Source organism: Vanacampus margaritifer, chromosome 20 (genome assembly GCF_051991255.1).
Source record: "Vanacampus margaritifer isolate UIUO_Vmar chromosome 20, RoL_Vmar_1.0, whole genome shotgun sequence".
In the NCBI taxonomy this organism is placed as follows: Eukaryota; Metazoa; Chordata; class Actinopteri; order Syngnathiformes; family Syngnathidae; genus Vanacampus; species Vanacampus margaritifer.
In genome coordinates this window covers 10,576,090-10,597,729 of record NC_135451.1, presented here as the reverse complement: position 1 = coordinate 10,597,729, position 21,640 = coordinate 10,576,090, and the positions used below count along the sequence as shown (strand labels likewise).

The 21,640-nt window shown below is 37.1% G+C and overlaps 4 protein-coding genes across 17 annotated transcripts; 2 read left to right on the top strand and 2 right to left on the bottom strand.

Moving 5' to 3' along the window:
- Positions 1 to 9: 9 nt before the first annotated feature.
- ift74 (intraflagellar transport 74) lies at positions 10 to 19,863 on the bottom strand. Of its 14 annotated transcripts, XM_077554275.1 has the most exons (25): positions 19,654 to 19,863; positions 19,336 to 19,520; positions 19,106 to 19,229; positions 16,574 to 16,644; positions 16,335 to 16,446; positions 11,493 to 11,603; positions 10,129 to 10,279; positions 9,911 to 10,046; positions 9,746 to 9,794; positions 9,553 to 9,651; positions 9,420 to 9,480; positions 9,278 to 9,337; positions 9,114 to 9,175; positions 5,172 to 5,310; positions 4,315 to 4,377; positions 4,047 to 4,190; positions 3,919 to 3,959; positions 3,748 to 3,827; positions 3,590 to 3,643; positions 3,282 to 3,379; positions 1,865 to 1,991; positions 1,612 to 1,775; positions 1,253 to 1,378; positions 424 to 484; positions 10 to 354 (listed from the first exon to the last, which is right to left on the bottom strand). In XM_077554275.1, the coding sequence occupies exons 3-25, from the start codon at positions 19,162 to 19,164 to the stop codon at positions 239 to 241; spliced, it is 2,184 nt and encodes a 727-aa protein (XP_077410401.1). In that variant the 5' UTR covers positions 19,165 to 19,229; positions 19,336 to 19,520; positions 19,654 to 19,863; the 3' UTR covers positions 10 to 238. The 14 variants fall into 14 exon arrangements, with proteins under 14 accessions (XP_077410401.1, XP_077410402.1, XP_077410403.1 ...); XM_077554276.1 differs by having other exon boundaries at positions 11,493 to 11,582; positions 19,336 to 19,863; XM_077554277.1 differs by lacking the exon at positions 11,493 to 11,603 and having other exon boundaries at positions 19,336 to 19,863.
- LOC144040243 (uncharacterized) lies at positions 4,972 to 9,521 on the top strand. The gene is made up of 6 exons (XM_077554291.1): positions 4,972 to 6,123; positions 6,212 to 6,465; positions 7,195 to 7,306; positions 7,442 to 7,529; positions 7,685 to 7,891; positions 7,969 to 9,521. The coding sequence occupies exons 1-6, from the start codon at positions 5,926 to 5,928 to the stop codon at positions 8,262 to 8,264; spliced, it is 1,155 nt and encodes a 384-aa protein (XP_077410417.1). The 5' UTR covers positions 4,972 to 5,925; the 3' UTR covers positions 8,265 to 9,521.
- On the top strand, positions 13,270 to 16,503 carry LOC144040244 (uncharacterized). Its single transcript, XM_077554292.1, has 3 exons — positions 13,270 to 13,673; positions 15,348 to 15,491; positions 16,181 to 16,503. Exons 1-3 carry the CDS (start codon positions 13,370 to 13,372, stop codon positions 16,291 to 16,293), a joined length of 561 nt encoding a protein of 186 aa, XP_077410418.1. The 5' UTR covers positions 13,270 to 13,369; the 3' UTR covers positions 16,294 to 16,503.
- On the bottom strand, positions 19,164 to 20,640 carry LOC144040650 (MORN repeat-containing protein 3-like). The gene is made up of 7 exons (XM_077555020.1): positions 20,496 to 20,640; positions 20,264 to 20,421; positions 19,934 to 20,090; positions 19,764 to 19,875; positions 19,654 to 19,718; positions 19,336 to 19,520; positions 19,164 to 19,229 (listed from the first exon to the last, which is right to left on the bottom strand). The coding sequence occupies exons 1-7, from the start codon at positions 20,638 to 20,640 to the stop codon at positions 19,164 to 19,166; spliced, it is 888 nt and encodes a 295-aa protein (XP_077411146.1).
- Positions 20,641 to 21,640: the final 1,000 nt, after the last annotated feature.

Genomic DNA, 21,640 nt, shown 5'->3' with positions numbered 1-21,640 from the left:
CAAATTGCATAATTGGGATTACGTTTTTATTGGTATTAGATGTCCTGTACTGTAATTAACCAATAAATGCTTAAAAACTTGCCTTTTCTTTACACAAATGTATTTTCAGACCACCAAAATATAAGTTTACTTCAAAAAATTGTCAGGTTCAATATTATTATTATCCCCCCCCCCAAAAAAAAAAAGTGGGCCTAAGGGGGATCCCTGTACAGTTACCTAAACGATGTGTGTGTTGAATTCAGCTCCTGATGTTCTGCAGCGAGTCCACGAGGCTCTTGTTGTACTCAGCCACTCGTTCGTAGACGTTCTTGGAAACGGAGACAAAGTCGCTCTCCTGAGATTTCGAGGCGATGACTGACGCTGCCGTTAAAGAAAACCGTCGCCAAAAAATAACGCGTGTCGCTTGGCTTTAGGGAAGGATACATTCTTTCATGACAAAGTTGTTCTGCTCCAAATGTTGCCATTTCCGCTCCAGATTTGCCAACTACGAATAAAACAAAGATAACGTTAGCAAACGAGTGGATTTGAAAGTACAAATCCTTGATATTCAGTTGGTGAAATAGTTCAGCACAATTGAACGACTGTCTTACTAGTAGGCCTGTTTAATTATGGAAAAAAATAATAATAATCATGATTAATTTGGCAATAGTTGAAATGACGATTATTCAAATGATTATTTATTTTTGGGTACAAAACAAATTGTTTTTTTTAAACATCAAAAAATATTAAGACCGATTTAACAAAAATAGAAACACTATAATTATGTAGGTTCCTTTTGGACCAAACATAATTTATAATTATATTTATTTCTTTATGTTGGCAAAAACTTGAAGTTGGAGTGTGTACTGTGCAATAGGACGATCATTTATTTTTTTGGTACAAAACAAGAAAGTGTTTAAACGTAAAACAACTAAACAAATAAAAAATATCAATTTAAAACAAATAAAATTATTTGAAACACTTTTGGATAAAACAAAATTTATTAAATTAGTTATTTTTAAATTTCAAACAACTCAAAAATTTGTATTCATCTTTTTTTTTTAACAATTATGCTGATTTTGTAATTGTGGAGTGTAATAATAGAAATTGTAATTGAATTTTGACTGATTACACAGCCCTACTTACTAGCAATGCCCCCCCCCCCCCACACACACACACAATTATGTGACAATTTTGGTCTACTTAGTACACAATAAAAAGGACCACAAATGAAGTCTCGTCTACTATTGTGCCGACTTGTCTTACTACAAACCTGCGCATGCGTCTCATTCTCTTCCAGTTTGGTATTCAGCGCTTCGTATTTCTGGCTCATCTCCTCCAAAAGTTGCTGGAATGAATCTCGCCGTTGTGCGAGGGAAACTCGCTCCTCCTGCAGTCTCTGCACGACGACGCCATAATTAGATTTCAGAGCAAACTCCGGGCCGGCATTGGGCCAGATCAGGCCCACCATTTAATGTGAGGCAAGAAAGTCTGCTAGCTTAATTCTAAGCGTAATTTAAAATGGCAGTAACAGGCTAACAGAAATTAGCGTCGATATAAACGTAGCATTCAACAATTCAATAAAGCGGTTAGGATATTATGGATATAATAATATTGCCGGGGCCTTCCTACCATTTTCCTCTGGTCCGCCGTCTGTCTCAGGGTTTCCAGGTCCCTGTAGGTGAGCAGCTCCGACTCCATCTGTTTGACATTTTCCTTCAGGGTGCTCAGCTCACCCGTGATCTTGCCCTCCAGCTGCTGCACTTTCTCCAGGTCCTGCTGCAGGCGCTGAGACTCTGGGAAGCAAATGCATGCAATGTGATTTTGCTAAAAGGGTAAGGTTTGGGCGGGGGGGGGGGGGGGGGGGGGGGGGGTTTCCACTGACCGGTGGTCAGTCCTTTGGCGGTGCTGGCTGACTGCGACACCTCAGTCTCCTTGCAGACCAGCACGTCCTGCATGTTCCTCAGCTCGCTGGCTGTGATCGTATCCACTCGACGGAGCCGCAACATGTTCTGTATGAGGTTAAATACACACAAACACACACCTATGCGTTTATGGTATGTTTGTTTTACTTATGCATTTTTTTAGTGAGAGCAGCTGGATAATTCAATTTCCCATCGGGATTATTAAAGTATTGTACATATCTATCTAGTATAGATTTTTGAATAATGTTAATTTGACCAAATTGTGACTCGTTTAAAGAAAAAAATAATAATGAAAATCTCAACCTGCCGTTATTGGTGACCAAGCTAAAGTTTTTAAAAATCAATGTGGTATTAACAAAAAAAAGTGGGATATCTTTTTCAAATTTATTTAAGATAATTATTAGCAAAATTAAAAAAATAATTAAAATGAAAAAAAGTGGGATATCTTTTTCAAATTTATGATTTAAAAAAAAATACAATTTTATTAAAATTAAAAAATGATTAAAATGAAAAAAAAGTGGGATATCTTTTTCAAATTTATTTAAGATAATTAATATCAAAATTAAAATGAAGAAAAAGTGGGATATCTTTTTCAAATTTATCATTTAAAAAAAATACAATTTTATTAAAATTAAAAAATGATTAAAATGAAAAAAGTGGGATATCTTTTTCAAATTTATTTAAGATAATTATCAAAATTAAAAAATAATTAAAATGAAAAAAAAGTGGGATATCTTTTTCAAATTTATGATTAAAAAAATATATAATTTTATTAAAATTAAAAAATGATTAAAATGAAAAAAAGTGGGATATCTTTTTCAAATTTATTTAAGATAAAAAAAGACAAAAACAATTATTAAAATTAAAAGAAGTGGTTTATCTTTTTCAAATTTCAAGATTTTTTTTAATTGACAATTTTTTTGTTAAAAAAATTGAAATGAAAAAAGTGGGATATCTTTCAAATTTAAGATTTTTTTTTAATACAAATTTTTATTAAAAAATTAAAATAAAAAAGTGATATATTTTTCAAACACAATATTTTTTTTAATGAGAATTTTTTATTAAGATTAAAAAACTTAAATGAAAAAAGTGAGATTGTTTTCAAATTTATTTAAGATATTTTTTTTAAATGACAAATTTTTATTAAAACTTTAAAAAAATAAATAATTTAAAATGGGAAAAAGTGGGATATATTTTTCAGATTTTTTTTTTTAATGACAATTTTGTAAATACAAATTTAAAAAGATAAATAATTTAAAATGAAAATAAAAATGTCATACTACGTTTCCTTTATGATTTTGTTCATTGCGCTTACATCCCTTTTTTTTTTTTTTTTTCTTCTCACCCTTATGCATCTCTTTCCCCTCGTTGACTCACCCTGCTGCAGTGCTCCAAAAGCGAGATGATGTTCTCCTGGCTCTGGCTCATCTTGTTCTGCTCCTGAGTCCTTAAATCTTCGAAGGCCTGCAGGAATCCTGACAATGTGCGATTCAGTCAGTGCAGGTTACAAGGCGCTTCATAATTTATGTAGTAACCAAAAAAAAAAAAAAGAAAAAGTACCATATAAAATTAGCATCACTTGATAGACTATTTTATTATAAGAAATGATTAATAATATATATTTTTCAAATTGTGTCCCTGAAAAACAAATCATAATATGAATATTAGTAACGGGATTTAGTTACCATCAATTTCTTCTTCTCTCTTTTTCAGCACCTTGTACTTCTGCTGACACTCGCCTGTGCACAACAAATACATTAATTAACGTGTTCCCTAGATATTCAAATCCGCCGGATTTGCAAGCACATCTACGATGCGTTACATATTGTCGGCATGTCACCACCTTGAGCTTCCTCCGAGTCCTGCTCCCGCTGTTGGATCTCCTCCGCAATTTGACCCATCTTGTCCCTGATCTCCACCAGCCTGAACGTCCACGCGCCACATAATAATTCGCAACGTTAATTCTGGGAATGAAAAATGATATCGGCACAGCAGCTTCCACATCAATACGTACTGTCGGTCCATGCTGGCGATTTCCTGATTATCCTCTTTCACCTGAAAAACAAAAGCATGATAACGGGGGAAAAAAACATTTTTATTATTATCAGGCATTTGTGGTCATCATCTGAATAATCAATCAACCTGTTTCAATAGTTTCTCTCTCTCCTCTTGAGGCGTGCGGAATTTCTTATGCTCCGCCTCCATGCTGTCCCGCTTTGCCTCCAGTGTTGACAAAGTTTCATGTAGCCGAACCACTTCCTGTTTTATCTGCGAATGGGCCAGCTCCTACGCATGAAACAAACGTCACACGTGTGCCGACATGCTTCTAAGCTCAATTCGCCGATCACACCCAATTGTTTTCATTTTCTTGTTGATTTTTTTTTACTGCTTGTGTTTTTCGCCGACTCACCGCTTCGTATTCCTCCTTCCGGGTCAGCAAGGCATCCAGTTCCTCTTGAAGAAGAGCCAGCTCCTAAGAGAGAGAGAACAAGACCGGAAAATTTAAGTCTATACTGTACAATGCTTATTGCTTATGTGTTTGGTTGGCATAAAATGTCTGATTATGCCTTTCCCGATATTAACTCATTCACTGCCATTGACGGCTATAGATGTAAAAAAATGATTTGAACTATTTCTATTAGTTAAACATTTTTTTCCACTTTTGTTAACAAGAGTATGAAAACCTAGAATTTTTTTTTATTGTATATTTAAAACAGATATAAAATCGTGAGTTAACTAGTGAAGTTGATTAATTACGATGACAAATTTTAATTGCCTGATGCCCCAAATTTTTAATAATCTTTTCTTTTTTATTTATTTTTTTTTTAAATTAGGTAATTGTAACTAATTGCATGACTTTACTAGTTAACTCACGATAAAAAATAAAATTAAAAAAAATTAGGGGCGTCATTACTTTTTTTTTATTGTAATTAATTGCATGACTTCACTGGTTAACTCACAATTAATAATAAAAAAAATCAGTTTTAAATGTGCAATAAAAAAAATTCTAGGTTTTCAAACTCTGTAAGAAAAAATGTTAAACTAATAGAAATAGTTAAAATGAATTAGGCGTCAATGGCAGTGAATGAGTTAAAATAGCTAATAATTAATCTGCCAGACCCTAAATGAAAGTAAGGAAGTATTTAGAAACAATCTTATGTTCACTATGACACCAACATACACAACCACTGGCACATTTTAAAAAGAAAGAAGTCTCGTGTAAATTCTACATTACGTTGATAAAGAGGAATAAAAATAAATAAATACCTGGAGCAGTTCCTCATTGGCTCTCGTCATGGTGAAATATTTCTCCTGCTTTGGAGCCGGCATCGCTTGGACGATCTCCTCGGCAACGCGTCTTTCCTTCTTGATTTCTTCTTCAATGGCCCTGATGGCGTCCTCCCTTCTGCAGAGCAAAGATGCAGAAAGAAAATTTGGGGAAACCCCCCCTGAAACGTGGTAATAAAAATGGCCGCCATTACAAAGATACAAATTTTGACTGAGAAGCTCAAATATATTTTTGTTTAATTGTAGTTTATGCTAAAATCAGAAAACTTTTGGTGCAAGCATTTCCTTACACATGATAAAATAATCACGTCTCCATGAGGGAAAAAATACGCTACGGTCTGACGAGACCAAGGTTGAATTCTTTCGCAACAAGCATCATCTGGGTAGCACATTTAAAGTTTTCACATTTTTAACTTAATGATACCGATTATAGATCAAATGTATTACTTTCAAGGGTGTGTTCACAGGCGAGAATATCAATTATCTTTAAAAAAAAATAAAATTCTGACTGTATCGGGGTATGGAAGGTTGTGACAGGAACAAGGAAATGTGCAATGAAAGACCGACTTCCTTACACAACTGTTGAGTACAGAAAAACGTGTCATGCGAGCTTTCAGAGTTTACAAGAAGGGCCAAAGGTCCTTTGCTGTGCTGGCTGCACCACAAGGTTGACGCGCGTACTCATCATCGTACTGCTTAACGGGACAAAAAGTATGTATTTAATACTATTGAGATGACCACAAATAATTCTTCAGTTACTCATCTCAAATTATATAATAATAATAATAATAATAATACAAGAAATATTTGTTTTGTTCCCTTCCGAGGGTGGATTATGGGCCGGCCATTTCCCCACCTGCTTTGGTTGGTCTCTTTTGTTGCAATGTTTACAACGAATAACAATGCTGCGGTTGCCGTGGAATACATACACGTAAGAATATATTTTATTTTGGTTCAATTACCACATTTAAACACTCCAAGCTTGTCCTCTAACCATCCTTTCACGCTTTCTGTGGCAGGTGCAGAACTTAACCAACACCTTTCTGAAAGCTATCCCTCCTAGCAACAGCAGCAGCAACACATCTGTTACTAGTCTTGTAATCGAAAGGAATCAGATTACTCTGTCCGACGAGGACAGACTATCCTTGGCCAGTTACCCCCAACTGGTGGAGCTCCACCTGGATGCTAACCGGGTGACGAAAATACCAGCTAGGTACTTATCTGTTGTACCACACCTCAGCATGCTGTCGCTAGCCGGGAACCAAATCAGCAGGTACATTTAATTAACCCTCGCAAGTAAAAATGTCAGATTTTTGCTTTTTATTAATATTAATATCATATATATGGAGAAAAAAAAAATCACTTGAGTGTTCTGAAATTGCATGTTGAAGTTCAAAATGGCACCGTCCAAAATTTCAAAATTATTATGTGGGAAACAAGTTATTATAGTACACATATGCAAATGTGTACACATTTTGGCCCATTGACTCCCATTATAAATGATAATTTTTCATGTTTTTTGAGGCACTGTAGACTGATGTGTTATGGTGCGTTTCCCACGATCACCTAATGTGTCCCTTCTCTGGGGTATCAACTAAACGTAGAAAAGAAAAAATGTGACTTTAGAGTTATAAAAGCCTTAATACACCAGATGGCGCTAGAGAGCTAATTCATAATTTTTGGTTGAGCTGATTTAAATGCTTCCTATGTCCTCATTGTTTTACCAAAACAAGAAAACACGGTTGGGATCGAGAGCTCAGGCCTTTGAGTGTGTGTGGACGCAGTAACAGTAGGTCTGATACCACTGAACATTTTGAGTGGTCGCAAGTAAAAAAATATTCAGAAATGACTTGCATATCACACTTCCGATAGTGAGACAAATTTTGGCTCATTTTACGTATATGTCGTAAAAAAAATGTTAACGTTACGATTAAAAAAAATAATCCAAGAGTTGATTGAGATGCTTTTATTCGTTTCTTACTGTACTTGGGTTTTATTACAGCCTCGTACCAGAGTCTTTCTATGGCCTAAACGCACTCACAGTACTGAAACTGTCCAACAACCTGCTGACGAGTCTTCCTGCACAGCTATTCAGCAAGCTTAATAATCTACAGGTAACCAATCATATACTTGGATCACTCTAGACATTTTTCAGCCAGGCATGGCTTTGTTGTTTTACCATCCGAACTCCTGCCGTTGAAAGCACCTTAGCATTAATCTAATATCGTCGTCTGCTCTGGCCCCTTTAGGTGGTGGACCTACGAGGGAACCCGTGGAATTGCTCCTGCCAACTGCTGAGCAGCATGGAAGAGATTAGAGCAGCAGGAGCTGCCATTGGTAATCATTTTCATTGCTTAAACTAAAAAAATAAAAATAAATAAAAAACGGAAGCCTGACGGTTCGCAAATTAGTGCCCCAAGTTTTTCAGATACTATTTTTCAGATCTCATCTAACTAGATAATGAAAAATCCTTGTCATGTTTCGATCCACAGAAGGAACAAATACAAAATGTGCATCGCCAAAGCAACAGGCTGGAACGGATCTTTTGGAAGTTATCGCCAAGTGCTACCCAACATCACCACCCTCGTCAACGGTGGACCCCCAAAACTCCCCACATGGCACAACTAGGCACTCTCAACAACCAAAGGGGCAGTCCACTTTGCCCAAATTTATGCTAACCACCAGCCCGGACAACAGCGGTAGGAGAAATGCAATTTTATATGAAATATGCTTGAAAAAAAATGTCTAACAAAGACCCGTCTTCAACCGAAATTAGAACCCGTGTCCGGGAACAGTTGGAGGTTCGCAGCGTGTGTTGCAGTCTTGGCACTGGCCACAGCCATGCTGATCGTATGCGCCATCAAAGGCCCCTCCTGGTATCGGCTCTTCCACAATTACAGACACAGACGACTGCAGCAAGAGGAGAACCAAGATGGCCGCGCTGCCTCAGGTGTCTACTCAGAAACGGGGAGATGCACGACCCAGCGGACGTTCACCTTTGCGCACCAGGGGGGTGAGGGGGAAGACGATGGCCACTATTTTGAGGATCCTTACATCAAGGCAGAAGAATAACTGAAATGTATACGCAAAGGAGATTTTTATTACGCTGGATGGCAAAAATGCCTTCTTGTAATGTTAGCGGCGCTTCCTGTTTACCGGCAGTCGTGGATGGTTGAAATGTGAGGAGCGGCTTTCAGAGACGCGCCGGGAAACTTTATGAATGAATGTGAAATCTCGATTCTGAACTTTCCGTATCGATACGTGTATTGTAAAGTATGGAGGACCAAAATTGCCAAAATTAAAAATAAATGAATGACTAAATAAATAGATAAATTAATAAAACTGAAAATAAAATCGGATATAAAAAATTAAATACAAAAATATAAATATAAATGGTAAAACAAAACAAAATCTCTAAATAAAAAAATAAAAAGTACAAATAAATACAAAAATAAAAATAAATGTCAAAATAAAAGCAAAGACAAATATATAAATAGAATTAAGTGTCAATCAATAAATAAAAACGCTCTGCTCTCACATTTATTTATTACATGGAGCAGACGCTCTGTCAGCTCGAAATGTTATTCAAATGAGGGGGCGGTCCTAAGGATGTCTAGGATTGGACTCCGCTGTTGCAAACTGCCTTTTTACATTTATTTATTTAATCTCATTATATATATATATATATATATATTTTTTTTTTTTTTATTCCTATATCCGTTTTTTTTTCCAATTTTATTTATTTAGTCGTTTATTTATTTTTAATTTGGGCAGTTTTGTTCCTCCATAGTGAAAAAGGCATCCTATCCATTTTTTGAGCACACTCCTAATGAGTACAACCAGCTGAAATGTCCGTTTTCTCCTCACAGATTTTCTTTCAAATGGACAAGCGAGGGTTTAAAACTCTTACAAAATACGTACTCTCTTCTCTCAATGAAGATGCTGTCAATGCTTTCCGCCTCTCGGTCGTTCTGGGCTTTCAGCTGATTGGAGGAAAGCAAGTGACATTAGGTCGCAATTGATCATTCTTTTCAGCTTGTTTGAGCTGGATCATTTATTGAGACTGTTTTACGATGTGTACTTACGCTGTTGTAGTCGTTGATCATTTCCTCCATGTCTGAGTTAGTGTTGAGTTTGTCCATCAGCTAAAAGCACACAATGACCGGAATAAAGAAAATGAAGATAGTTATGTATCAGGAGGATACGTGTAGGATATTGAAGGCTTACCATGTTGTAGTCAGCAAGCTGGCCCTGCAGATCGCGGATTTCTGCAGCCAGACTTTCAGCTCTAAAAAGATAAATAAAAATAAATCAACTACAACAACTCAATCACGTCTGCCAACCGAGAATATCCGCTGACCTCTTTTCATAAGACAGATAGACAGAGTTCTCCTGGTTGAAGGTGTCCATCTCTTTGTGGAGTTTGCCGATTTCTGTTGTCAACTCGTTGATCTTACTCCTGACAAAACAATTAATTGAAGGTCTATATTTTTCTTTTGGCTTCCACAGGTTTAGTTCATGTCTGACAATTTGCGGCAGAGGGTCCTTGTTACCTGAGAAGACCCAGGTAATAAGACTTGTCCAGAATTTGTCTCTGAGGGCCTTCGTGGGGGGTGGATATGACAATAATGAAAGAAAATTAAGAAAGATGATTCATTACATGAGACACACACAAAATAAAAACTATAGGAATGTATGTACAGTGAACTTGTGCTTACCCTTCAACCCAGTCTTCATACCACTGAGGCCCTGTTGAGTCACAGGCCTATCAGTCACTTTGATCTGTGCCGACAGAACTCCAGGAGTGGTCATGAGAGCCCTCACGCCAGGATGAACACCCGTACCCGGAACCATCTGAACCATCATAAGTAAAAAGAAACACAATTTAACCAAAAAAAAAATGACATGTGCATTTAGAGAAAGAATAAATCTCAACTATTGTGGTACCCCAGTCGGTATGCGTAAGGCTGTGGGAGGAGGTCGAACAGCTGTTAAAGGTCTTCCACTTCCTGGTACCGCCGATCCAGTACGGCTCATAGGCCGACCCATACTTGAGGGAGGCCGCTGACTCGCCATAGTGCCCTAACCTGGAAAGATTACATATTGTTTTTTTTGTGGTTGTTGCATCACAGCGAGTGTGTGGGGTGGTAATAATAATAATAATAATAATAATAATACAGTTAAGCAAGCTACTGAATGATAGCTAATTGGCTGATTTGTGGTTAGTCAAAACCTAATGAGACCAGCCAAGGGATTTTCAAAATACATGAATCGATATTTTTGGTTGCCAATATTTTCTATGATTACATATGAATACTAGACATTAACTTTGACATGATTAGCTCTAAATAGTATTGAGCTATCGTGCGTTAATTTGTTTTAAGTAAAAAATCTTTCCGTCAATGCAAACGCTGATTAGTTTCATGTGAAACGGTGCACAACTTAAAATGTTCGGTGTTTTGCTGTGCTATCCGTTCACAGTAGAAGTTAAGCATGCTAACGCGGCTAACACAGCTAAAGCTAAGACCTCGCACGTCCTAAGCATCACTTAGGGAGACCGAATGCATTTGTGCGTTCTGTATCGAAAAATATGACCACTCTAAGCATGTTTTATATCGCTTCAGCATTCACTTTGTGAGAATTAGCACCAAGCCACTAAAAGACTGCACTGTTATATCGGTGACATTTTTTTTCTCTCGAAAACATTAAACAATAAAATACCTTTAACGCCGGTTTGTCCTTTTCACCAATATTTCACATGTGGGTGTCGTTTGTTTGGCGAATTTTCCCCAGAGCTAGCAAAACAACTCTTTGCGTGATACCCTCGAGTTTGTTGACGTTACTAGGGCAACTTTTTTCGCTGACAATTTAGCGTCGTTTAAATACGAAAACGCGTACGACTGCCCTCAACTGTCAATGTTGCGTAATTACAGCCCGTGTTACGTACGTATACGTTGAATTTATCTGTAAAATATTTACTAAATATAAATGTTTTCAGGTATCGAGAACAAATTAACTCGTGAAATTAATACTCAAACATAGATTAAAATAATATAAAATAATACTATTATCCACACGAGTAATTTGACTTGATGCAACATTGCGACTACATTTTGACTTTGGCTACTAGACTTGACAAGTCATCTCGTTTGAATAATAAAAAAAAAAGTACATATATGAATTTTCACAAATGCAATAGTAGAGTGGGACGGCCCAAGAGGCGCAAAGAACCAACGGGTGAAAGTATTAATATGGGTAACCTGCAAGTAAGAACATCAATGAATTAAGATAATGACATACAAGTTACTATATACTCTTTGTTGTTGTTGTTGCTGCTGCTGCTGCAGGGTGGAGAAGGAACCGGAAGGGACATGAGGCACCCTGGAGAACCTACCAGGGTCAAAAGTCCAACTGTATGTTTGTACAAAATCAAAGTGACAACAGTCACAAAAGTAGTGTGCGATCATGTGCTTGTTCAGCAGCTGGATGAAAAGAGTAGACAAAGGTCACAAAACACATGACAAATATATAAACAAGTGCAACATGCCTACAATTTTTACTGTCACAGGATTCAGCGATGGCGGGATGAGACGGAGGAACGATTCCACCCGTCAAACAAAGACACTCAAATTCAAGTGGTCTGTTTTAAACATTGGTAGGGAGCAAAAATGGCTACAGTGTGGACAGAACGGCATCTCCCTAAACATTCTGTACTAGAAGGCGTAAAATTTTTATTTTTTTTTTTAAAAAGTTTTATGGCTTAAAGCGAGATTTAAAAATAATGTATACTTGACATGAAACAGGTCAAAATTTACAAGTAAGCTAAAAGAATTACGTCCACGGCATTAAAAGCCCCACGTATAAGTCATTTATGCAGCATAAATTGCGTAGCAATTCGTGTTTAATGCCTGCACTACCCTCGAGTGCCTCTGGGGGCACTATTTTTAGATTATTTTATAACAGATGAAAAAAAAAAACTAGCACATTTTATAACAGGTGAAAAAACCTCTTCAACACAATAAACAGTCCGGGTTGAAAGGAAGACTGGTAGATTTTGTATGCATTTCGCTTATTAGCCACAAGATCATTTAAACTTTTACGCACAAAGGGGAAAAGGACACGTGACGTGGTACATGTGTTTTGGCACCGTCCACTATTAAGCAATGGATGTGAGTATCACTAATACACGAGAGTTGTATTGATTTTGTTTCAGCAGTTATTTCAATCAAAGTGTGGGGCAATTGTCAATTTTGTTATTTAGTTTTTTCATATTCTACAATGGAAGTTACAAGTTACACAACTACAAATGGCTAAACTTTTCATGTTGGCATTCTTGCTTGGTTCATCAAAACATGTATATGATGCAGTTTCACATTGCGTTTTGAAATGATATAAACTCAGACTGACTTGCCATACAAAATTATCTTACTATTTTTTTTTATGTCATTAGGGGAAAAAATACTTGGTTACAATTTTGTTGCAACAAAAGAACATGTACATATTAAAATGTTGTTTTTTGTTGTTGTTGATAAAAAAAAATCACTAAAGCACATTAATAATAATTTATTAAAATAATAGTTATTATTAGACAATTTGTTTCTATTAATAATTTTCTTCATGGCCCACTTGACCCTCCCTATATAAAAACGGTAAATGGAGTGCAAATAAATTGTAGTTTTATCTACAGTCACTCGCGGTGGGCCGCCCACACAAATAGTGGCAATGAATTATATCATTCGGCACAATTTGCGCTTTCAAAAGTAGGAGGGAAACTTATTGCTCAACTTACAACACGAACACAATAATAGGTTCATATACGTGTATTAAAAAGCACAATGTGACCCTGGCATGGCAAAGTCCAGCCTTCAAAATAAAAGGCCTTTGCGACACTGAAAGGTCAGGTCAAGCCAGCTTTTGTATAATCCCTTAACCATAAGAGGTCAAAGGGCAAACACACGTTTTGACGATATAAGCCACGACGAGCTGCCTTCACCCGACAAACGGACAATTCCGAGCTTACGTCACAAGTCAAAAAGGCGATCTTGGTTTTAGTGATATAAAAAAGAAATATATTTTTAATCCATGATTTAACAAAAGGGTACCATTGTTTTCATCCTGTGTACCAACAAAAGAACACTATCTACTTGAAACAAACAGCTAGCAGAGCAGGGTCAGTTATGTTCTGGGGCTGCTTTGCTCAATCCGGCACAGGGTGTCTTGAACTTGTTCTAGGGGCAAGACTATCAAGGCATTTTGAAGTAAATTTAGCTATTGGCGCTTTCTTGGGAACTCGGCCATATTGTTTTGCTAAAGACTTTTGCTATTTGATTTCTCAGCCTCGCACTTTAAATATCGAGGGGACAGAGACGCTGACGGCTATGACAACAATCGACTCGCAGACGCTTGCTCCTGAATCGAACGCCTTTGGCTACTATCCAAACGTGTGGAGTGATTCAAATAACTACTTGCCTACAATACAAGGTAATTGCTGTTATCAATTGTCATGAGGGTTGGAATCTACAAATCGTGCTAGCTGCTACACACAGTTTAGCGTTGCAACCAATGTTTCAAATGTGAGACCAAGCACATGTGGAAAAAATGATGACCACCACAGAATATCCTCACACATGCACAACAATATCACTCCTCCAAATTAAATTTCTGTTTGGTAGTACCAAGACTGATTTTTTTAAATTCAGGAAGGCACACAAACTGCCAAAAAAGAAAATAAGTCAGAGTAGTAGTAAAAGAAATACAGGCGAGGCTAACTGTTAGCTTATCCGTTAGCTTATGTGATTTTTAATGAGGTGAATGACAAGAAGCAAAGCCAACTGTTAGCATATTTGTTAGCTTACCTTATTAGTAGCTGTTAGCTCGTCTGATTTTTTTTTTTAATGGAGGTGATTTGACACGTGAGGCTAGCTGTTAGCTTACCCTTTAGCTTATGTGATTTTTAATGAGGTGAATGACAAGAAGCAAGGCCAACTGTTAGCATATTTGTCAGCTTCATTAGCAGCTGTTAGCTCGTCTGATTTTTCAATGAGGTGAAATGACAGGAAAACAAGGCTAACTTGTTAGCTTATCCGTTAGCTTATGTGATTTTTAATGAGGTGAATGACAAGAAGCAAAGCCAACTGTTAGCATATTTGTTAGCTTACCTCATTAGTAGCTGTTAGCTCGTCTGATTTTTTTTTTTTAATGAGGTGATTGACACGTGAGGCTAGCTGTTAGCTTACCCTTTAGCTTATGTTATTTTTAATGAGGTGAATGACAAGAAGCAAGGCCAACTGTTAGCATATTTGTCAGCTTCATTAGCAGCTGTTAGCTCGTCTGATTTTTCAATGAGGTGAAATGACAGGAAAACAAGGCTAACTTGTTAGCTTATCCGTTAGCTTATGTGATTTTTAATGAGGTGAATGACAAGAAGCAAAGCCAACTGTTAGCATATTTGTTAGCTTACCTCATTAGTAGCTGTTAGCTCGTCTGATTTTTTTTTTAATGAGGTGATTGACACGTGAGGCTAGCTGTTAGCTTACCCTTTAGCTTATGTGATTTGTAATGAGGTGAATGACAAGAAGCAAGGCCAACTGTTAGCATATTTGTCAGCTTTATTAGCAGCTGTTAGCTCGTCTGATTTTTCAATGAGGTGAAATGACAGGAAACAAGGCTAACTTGTTAGCTTATCCGTTAGCTTATGTGATTTTTAATGAGGTGAATGACAAGAAGCAAGGCCAACTCTTAGCATATTTGTTAGCTTACCTCATTAGTAGCTGTTAGCTCGTCTGATTTTATTTTATTTTTTTAATGGAGGTGAATGACACGTGAGGCTATCTGTTAGCTTATCCGTTAGCTTATGTGATTTTTAATGATGTGAATGATATGGGAGTGTTCCATTTTTGTCTGGCAAAACTAGCAACAATGTGAGGTTGCTTCCTAATTGGCTGTCACACTTTGCAAACATTTTGAACAGGTTTATTTTTTAAAGAAACATCCAATAAACGGAATGTGCTGACGTAATACTTGACACTGACAATACACTATACAAGCTAACACACAGCTCTGTAACCAAATAGGGATTTGTGTTTTCTAAGCCTAAACAAAATGTAAACTAAAATACTGTGTGGGGAAAAATGACACTTTTCTTTCTTTTTAAAGGTCCTTTCAATTATCAGAATGAGGAAGCGAAGACTGTGTCAACAATGGTTATGCCAAGTATACAACCGACACAATCTCTCCCCATTTTGTACTGCACTGAGTGGCAAGATAACCTGCAGATGCAATTTGCTCAACAACTTACAGGTACAAATACTAAATGGCTTTAATGACACTTATTAAACGTCATTGATTCAGCAAATTATGGCATAGCATTAAGTGCTATAACTAGAGATCAGGGACGGACAGGTCTGATGTCTTTTACTGCATAAATAAGGTTACTGGACTTGCCTTGGAAAGTCTAACTTGCGACTGACTTGATCCATCTTAACTCGTTCACTGCCATTGACGGCTATAGACGTCCAAAATTCATTTGAACTATTTCTATTCGTTTAACAAATGTTTGTGAAAACCTAGATTTTTTTATTATACATTTAGAACAGATATAACATTTGTGATTAATCGGGAGTTAACTAGTGAAGTCATGCGATTAATTACAATTAAACAATTTAATCGCCTGATGCCCCTAATTTTTAATAATCTTTTCTTTTTTTTGAATCGTGTCAGGCGATTAAATTGTTTAATTGTAATTAATCACATGACTGCAATAATTAACTCACGATTAATCACAAATTCTATATCTGTTTTAAATGTTCATTTTTTTTTTTTAGGTTTTCATACTCTTATTAACAAAAGTGGAAAAGTGTTAAACTAATAGAAATAATTTAAATGAATTTTTGACGTCTACAGCCGTCAATGGTAGTGAATGAGTTAAAGAAATAAACATTAAATTTGATGTATTATTATTATTTTTTTAATCTGTGCTGATTTCGCAGGTGACATGACAGCCACGCAGCTACAATACGCCAACTCTGTCCTCCCACAAGGTGTGGCACAAGGCAGAGGTCCTCCTCACCAGTCAGAACGTAGCTTGATGAAAAACAGGTAGACGGGAAGTCTCAATTATTCTAAAAGCTATGTTCTACATACGTAATCAGCCCATCCAGATCATGGCGTTTCACAAAGCTTGACTCATAGGCCAACTTTAGTCCAGAACTGTACATTGTGGATTCGGGTGGAACACTTTTTGGCAGCTGCAAATCTGAAAGGCACAAAGGGATAAATTGCTAAATGTGTCATGAAGTCCATATCAAAACTTTAGTTGCCTAAACGTTGGATATGTTTGCAGGGAAGCTGCTCGGGAATATAGGAGGAGGAGAAAGGCGTACGTGCAAGGCTTGGAAGAACACGTGGCAAATCTTGAAAATCAGAATAAGGCTCTGAAGGAAGAGATACAAACCTGGAAAGAAATTTGTCATCATAACAGCGTTGCTAAAATGGCTGCATAGACTGTAAATTCCATTGAATTCTTTTTTTTTTTAATGTAAGTGCTGCTTTATATCTGTTCTAAATGTTCAAATGTTTTTAACAAAAGTGGAAAAGTGGAAAACTAATAGATATAGTTTAAATGAATTTTTGACGTCTATAGCCGTCAATGGCAGTGAATGAGTTAAAGGAATAAGCATTTAAATTTGACGCAGAGGAAGTTGATCATCTTTCAATACCTGCTCTCCTGTCACAAGCTCATATTGTACCAGAATAGAAACCTGGAGAATCATAATCTCTAATTGTGAGGATATGCATATATATATTTTTGAAGTATATAAAATGTTTTCCATACTGATGTAGAAGCACGCCACAAGTTTCTCTGCAGTACGGGTTGACTGTTGCCTAGCAACACACCATCACTCTTCCCTCACCTCAGCCACACCTTGGCAGAACGGCTCCACAAAAATCTAAACTGGATTATCATCTCGAACCCTGGATTCTGGATTTCCTGATTCAGAGAGTCCGGATCAACAACAAACTGTCTGACCTTTTTACTGGCTCTACCGCCTCCTCACAGGACTTTGTCCTCTCCCCACTGTTCTTCATCCTCGATGAGTACGATGACAACCTATAAGGTTTGGAAGGACCTGCCGAGAAAGCTGAACCGATCCTGATTATTTTTTACAACTTTAAGCATATTATGTCATTCTTGATGGTCTGATGGATCCCTCCATCAATCTGAAGCCAGCGGCTCTAATGAAGATGAATAGTATAGAATATAGATGAAATGTATGGATTTATTTTTTTAACGATAAGAATGTCTTTATTGTCATCGGAACATGTACAACGGAATTGAAGATGCTTTGTAAACTTGTGTCAATAACGGCCACTCTGATAAATTAATTGTCGCACGGGGAGGAATAAAGTTTTCTGAATGTTTCTCAAATTATTCACATGTAAGGCTTGAGGTGAAAAACATGCTTAAAATTAGGGGTGTCAGGCGAAATTTTTTTTTTAAACATAATTAATCCCATGAGTTCAATAGTTAACTCATGATTTTTTTGCTAATTTTAAATCTGTTCTGAATGTACAATAAAATGTACATTTTCCCCCTAAGTTTTCATACTCAACACAAAATTAGGGAAAAAAATGTTGGGGTGATAGGTGATATATATATATATATATATTTTAACCGTAATTAATCGCATGACTTCAATGGTTAACTCACGATTAATCGCAAATTTTATATCAGTTCTATTTTCCCTACGTTTTTTAAAAATACTTTTAACACAAAAGAGGAAAAAATTGTTTAACAGAAAAAGGGACTGTTAGCGCTAACATTTTAACCGTAATTAATCGCACAACTTCAATAGTTAACTCACAATTAATCGCACAACTTCAATAGTTAACTCACGATTAATCGCACTTTATAGCTGTTTTAAATGTACATTTTTTCATACTTTTTTTAACCTAAAAGTGGAAAAAATTGTTAAACAGAAATATGGGGTGTCAGGCAATACTTTTTTTTTTTAACCGTAATTAATCGCATGAATAGTTAACTCACGATTAGTCACAAATTTTGTATTTGTTCTAAATGTACATTTACCCCCCTAAGTTTTCATACTTTTGTTAACACAAAAGTGGGAAAAAATGTTAAACAAATATATGGGGTGTCAGGCGATACATTTTTTTTAACTGTAATTAATCGCACGATTAATCGCAACTTTTTAATCTGTTCTAAATGTACAATAAAAAGTACAATGTTTTCCCCTAAGCTTTAATACCAACAAAAGTTGGGGGGAAATGTTAAACAGAAATATGGCTGCATCTTGTCATTGATACACTAATTTCATAATTCATAAAATTAAAAAGATGTACTGTACTGTAAAAAAACAAGTGTGATATTAATATGTGTTGGTCATATTTCTGCCACTAGATGGCATAATTTAATTTGGTGACAGCTCAGTGAATTTTTCTTTTCATATTAAGAGCTATCTCATTTTTAACATTTTTAAAATTGGAAACTACAACCTGACCCCAGTCTCCACAAATATATGCATTATTATTATTACATTTTTTGATTAAAGATGTGAATGAGACAAGTCTCTGGACAAGATTCTTGTTTGGGGTAGACCCCAAAGTTCTTTGTACATTTCAGACAGTAAAATACTTCCAACCGTAGCTATGGTAAAGTTTTTGGTAATTCCCTTTTCGGTATACGCACAGCTCACAAAGTGCACAAAGTTTTGTACAGGCGTCATGGGATGAATTTGGTTTTACATGAGCTAAAAATCCCACACACAAAAATGGCATAAAGTCATTCCAGATAACACAATATTGCTACAAAATCCCACATGCATAATCCTACATTTTTTTCAGTTCTTGTTGGTGCAATGGCCATGTCCATGAACTAAAAATGATTGTGTATTCACCCAGAAAAGTAACTTGGCTGGAGCGAGGTCATTAAAAACTGTTTCCTCTTGTTTCGCATCAACTTTCATCCACGTATACCGACTCGGCTTCCGCTAACACCATTTGCATGTCCATTAGTGTTACCTAGGATGAAAAAAAAAAAAGAAAGACATTTTTTGTTTGAAGCCACACAACTTTAAATAATGGCTCATATACACTGACAGGGTGAAAATGAGTACAAAAATGTTACCTTTGGAATGGGATACTTGGTGGGGTATGGTGCCGTTTCTCTCCCATAATCAGACAGAGTCCCACATTTTGCATCACCATCTACCCAGAGGCCTTCATAAATGAGTCCTTTGTCAGCATAGTAGAACTTCCCATGACCATTTTTCTTGCCATCCTTCCACGATCCTTCATACCAGTTCCCATTGGCTTAAAAACACAGTTTAAAAGTTAGATGTTTCGTGACAATTTGGCTATGATGAATAGGGTAGGTGCCACGGACTTCCGGGTTTCACATATCAGCGCCGTTTCCGGCCATTACTGGCCGCGTTCCAACACTCACTCTCCCACTCCTGCGCCGCTCCGCTACTCCTGCGCCGCCCAACCGCGCGCAAATGCTTCGAACAACTGACATACAAGACACACACACACTACACACTCGCAGTCTCGCACCCGTCGACGGGAACGCGCAACAGAGGGGCACAAGTGCGGAAGCGCAAGCACTGGGACGCGGCCCACACGTCGCAAACAGCAGCCGGAAACAGCAGCCGGAAACAGCGCGCCGCTGATGTGTGAAACCCGGAAGTCCCGCCTCCTCCGTGGAAGACAAAAAAAAAACTTACCAAATTGAATGACACCTGTTCCATCTTCCTTATCCCATAGCCACTCCCCCTCATAGAGGTCACCACATTTATAGGTGAGTCTTCCCCAACCACTGCGATTGTCCTCGCTCCACTCGCCCTCGTATGTTGCATGCATGTAAAAACAGGAGCCGTGTCCCTAAAGAGATTAGACCGAGATCAATCCAAGTAATTCACACAATCGAGTTTTACAGTTAGCATTAGCAATACGGTCAATGGACAATCAAGTTCACACGTTGTTGTGCAAATGAGGTAAACATCCGGTGCGACGACGTTTATAAAATAAAATAAATAATAATAATAAATACGTACGTGTTTCATTCCATTCTTCCACTCTCCACAGTACTGCGTGGCATACTTCTTTGTGTCCGGTCGGAGTACACTGAAGATGCCATATCCATCATGTTTGCCAAATTTCCAATCACCATTGTAAATTGAACCAGTCGACTTCCACTCTTGGGTTCCCCAACCTTGAATAATCACAATATGTCGCATATTTCCTCACGATTTGGAAACAAAAACAAAAAAAAAGAAGGTAACTCACCATGTTTCTTATTGTCCAGCCACTCGCCAGTGTAGTTATCGCCATTGACTGCAAATATCGTTCCACGAAGCCCTGATTTCTTAGCTTTGTTATCTAATACTGTTGAGCGAGGCAGGTTGAGTCGAGCTTTTTTAAGGAACGGCATACCTGGAGTAACCTGTTAGGACATTTCTGCTGTGATAAATATACCCAAAGTATAATATTTTCATGTAACTCATACCTGAGGAGATGAATAAATTTAGCAACAAGCAAAAGGGCTTGATGTCTGGAAAATGGCGCTAATGAACTTCATTCAGAGATGTCAGGGCGGGCACTGTGGGAAATTTACATAAAACAAATTATATAGCATCTGAGGTTTGGGCTTGGAATTCAAATGGACAAAACATAATCACCTGTCAAAATATAGAGAGATGCCTGAAAGGTGAGGAAAGATGCTTGGTGTGTTTGGGAACAAACATTTTATTTGACTGTTGTAATGAAGGTATTCCTAATAGAAAAATGCAGCAAGCAGCCTGACAGTGAGCTTGTTGAATGTTAAACGATGACATAAAGCCTCGAAGTCTGTGACGGCGAATGATGTAAGGGTATGACAAAGAAAATGACGTCATTTAGAGCTATTGAGAAAAGTATTAAATTCCATGTGCCTGCGTGTTTTTGAAGACTAAACTGATCACACTCGATCGTAAACTTCTATTAAAAATATAACAAAAAAAGTCTACCCTTCACAAAAATGTCTGGCCGGACTTAACCAACTTTCAGCATATGATCTCCTTCAGTGGATGCACATCACTGATCTGACTAAATAGCCGAAAGCCCATAAACGCCCTTGCAAGCCGTTGAAGCGACAGGGCGGCCATCTTGCTCCTCCCATCTATCGAACAGACTACTTACTAACTATACGGTATACGTACAGATTAGACATGTAGAGCTCGTAGGCATTTAGTATAGGGCCGGCGTGGTCACTATTTTTGAACAAGTAAAAATTAACAAGTGGCATCTTTTGTTGAATTAGTTATAATTCTTAAAAACAAAACCAAAAAGTTTCCTCCTGTAAACATCATTAAGCATATAAATTGATACATGTAGGACACGCTGTAAAATGTCCGAAGTCGTCTTGTTTATGTTGAACAATTTTAAAACATTAC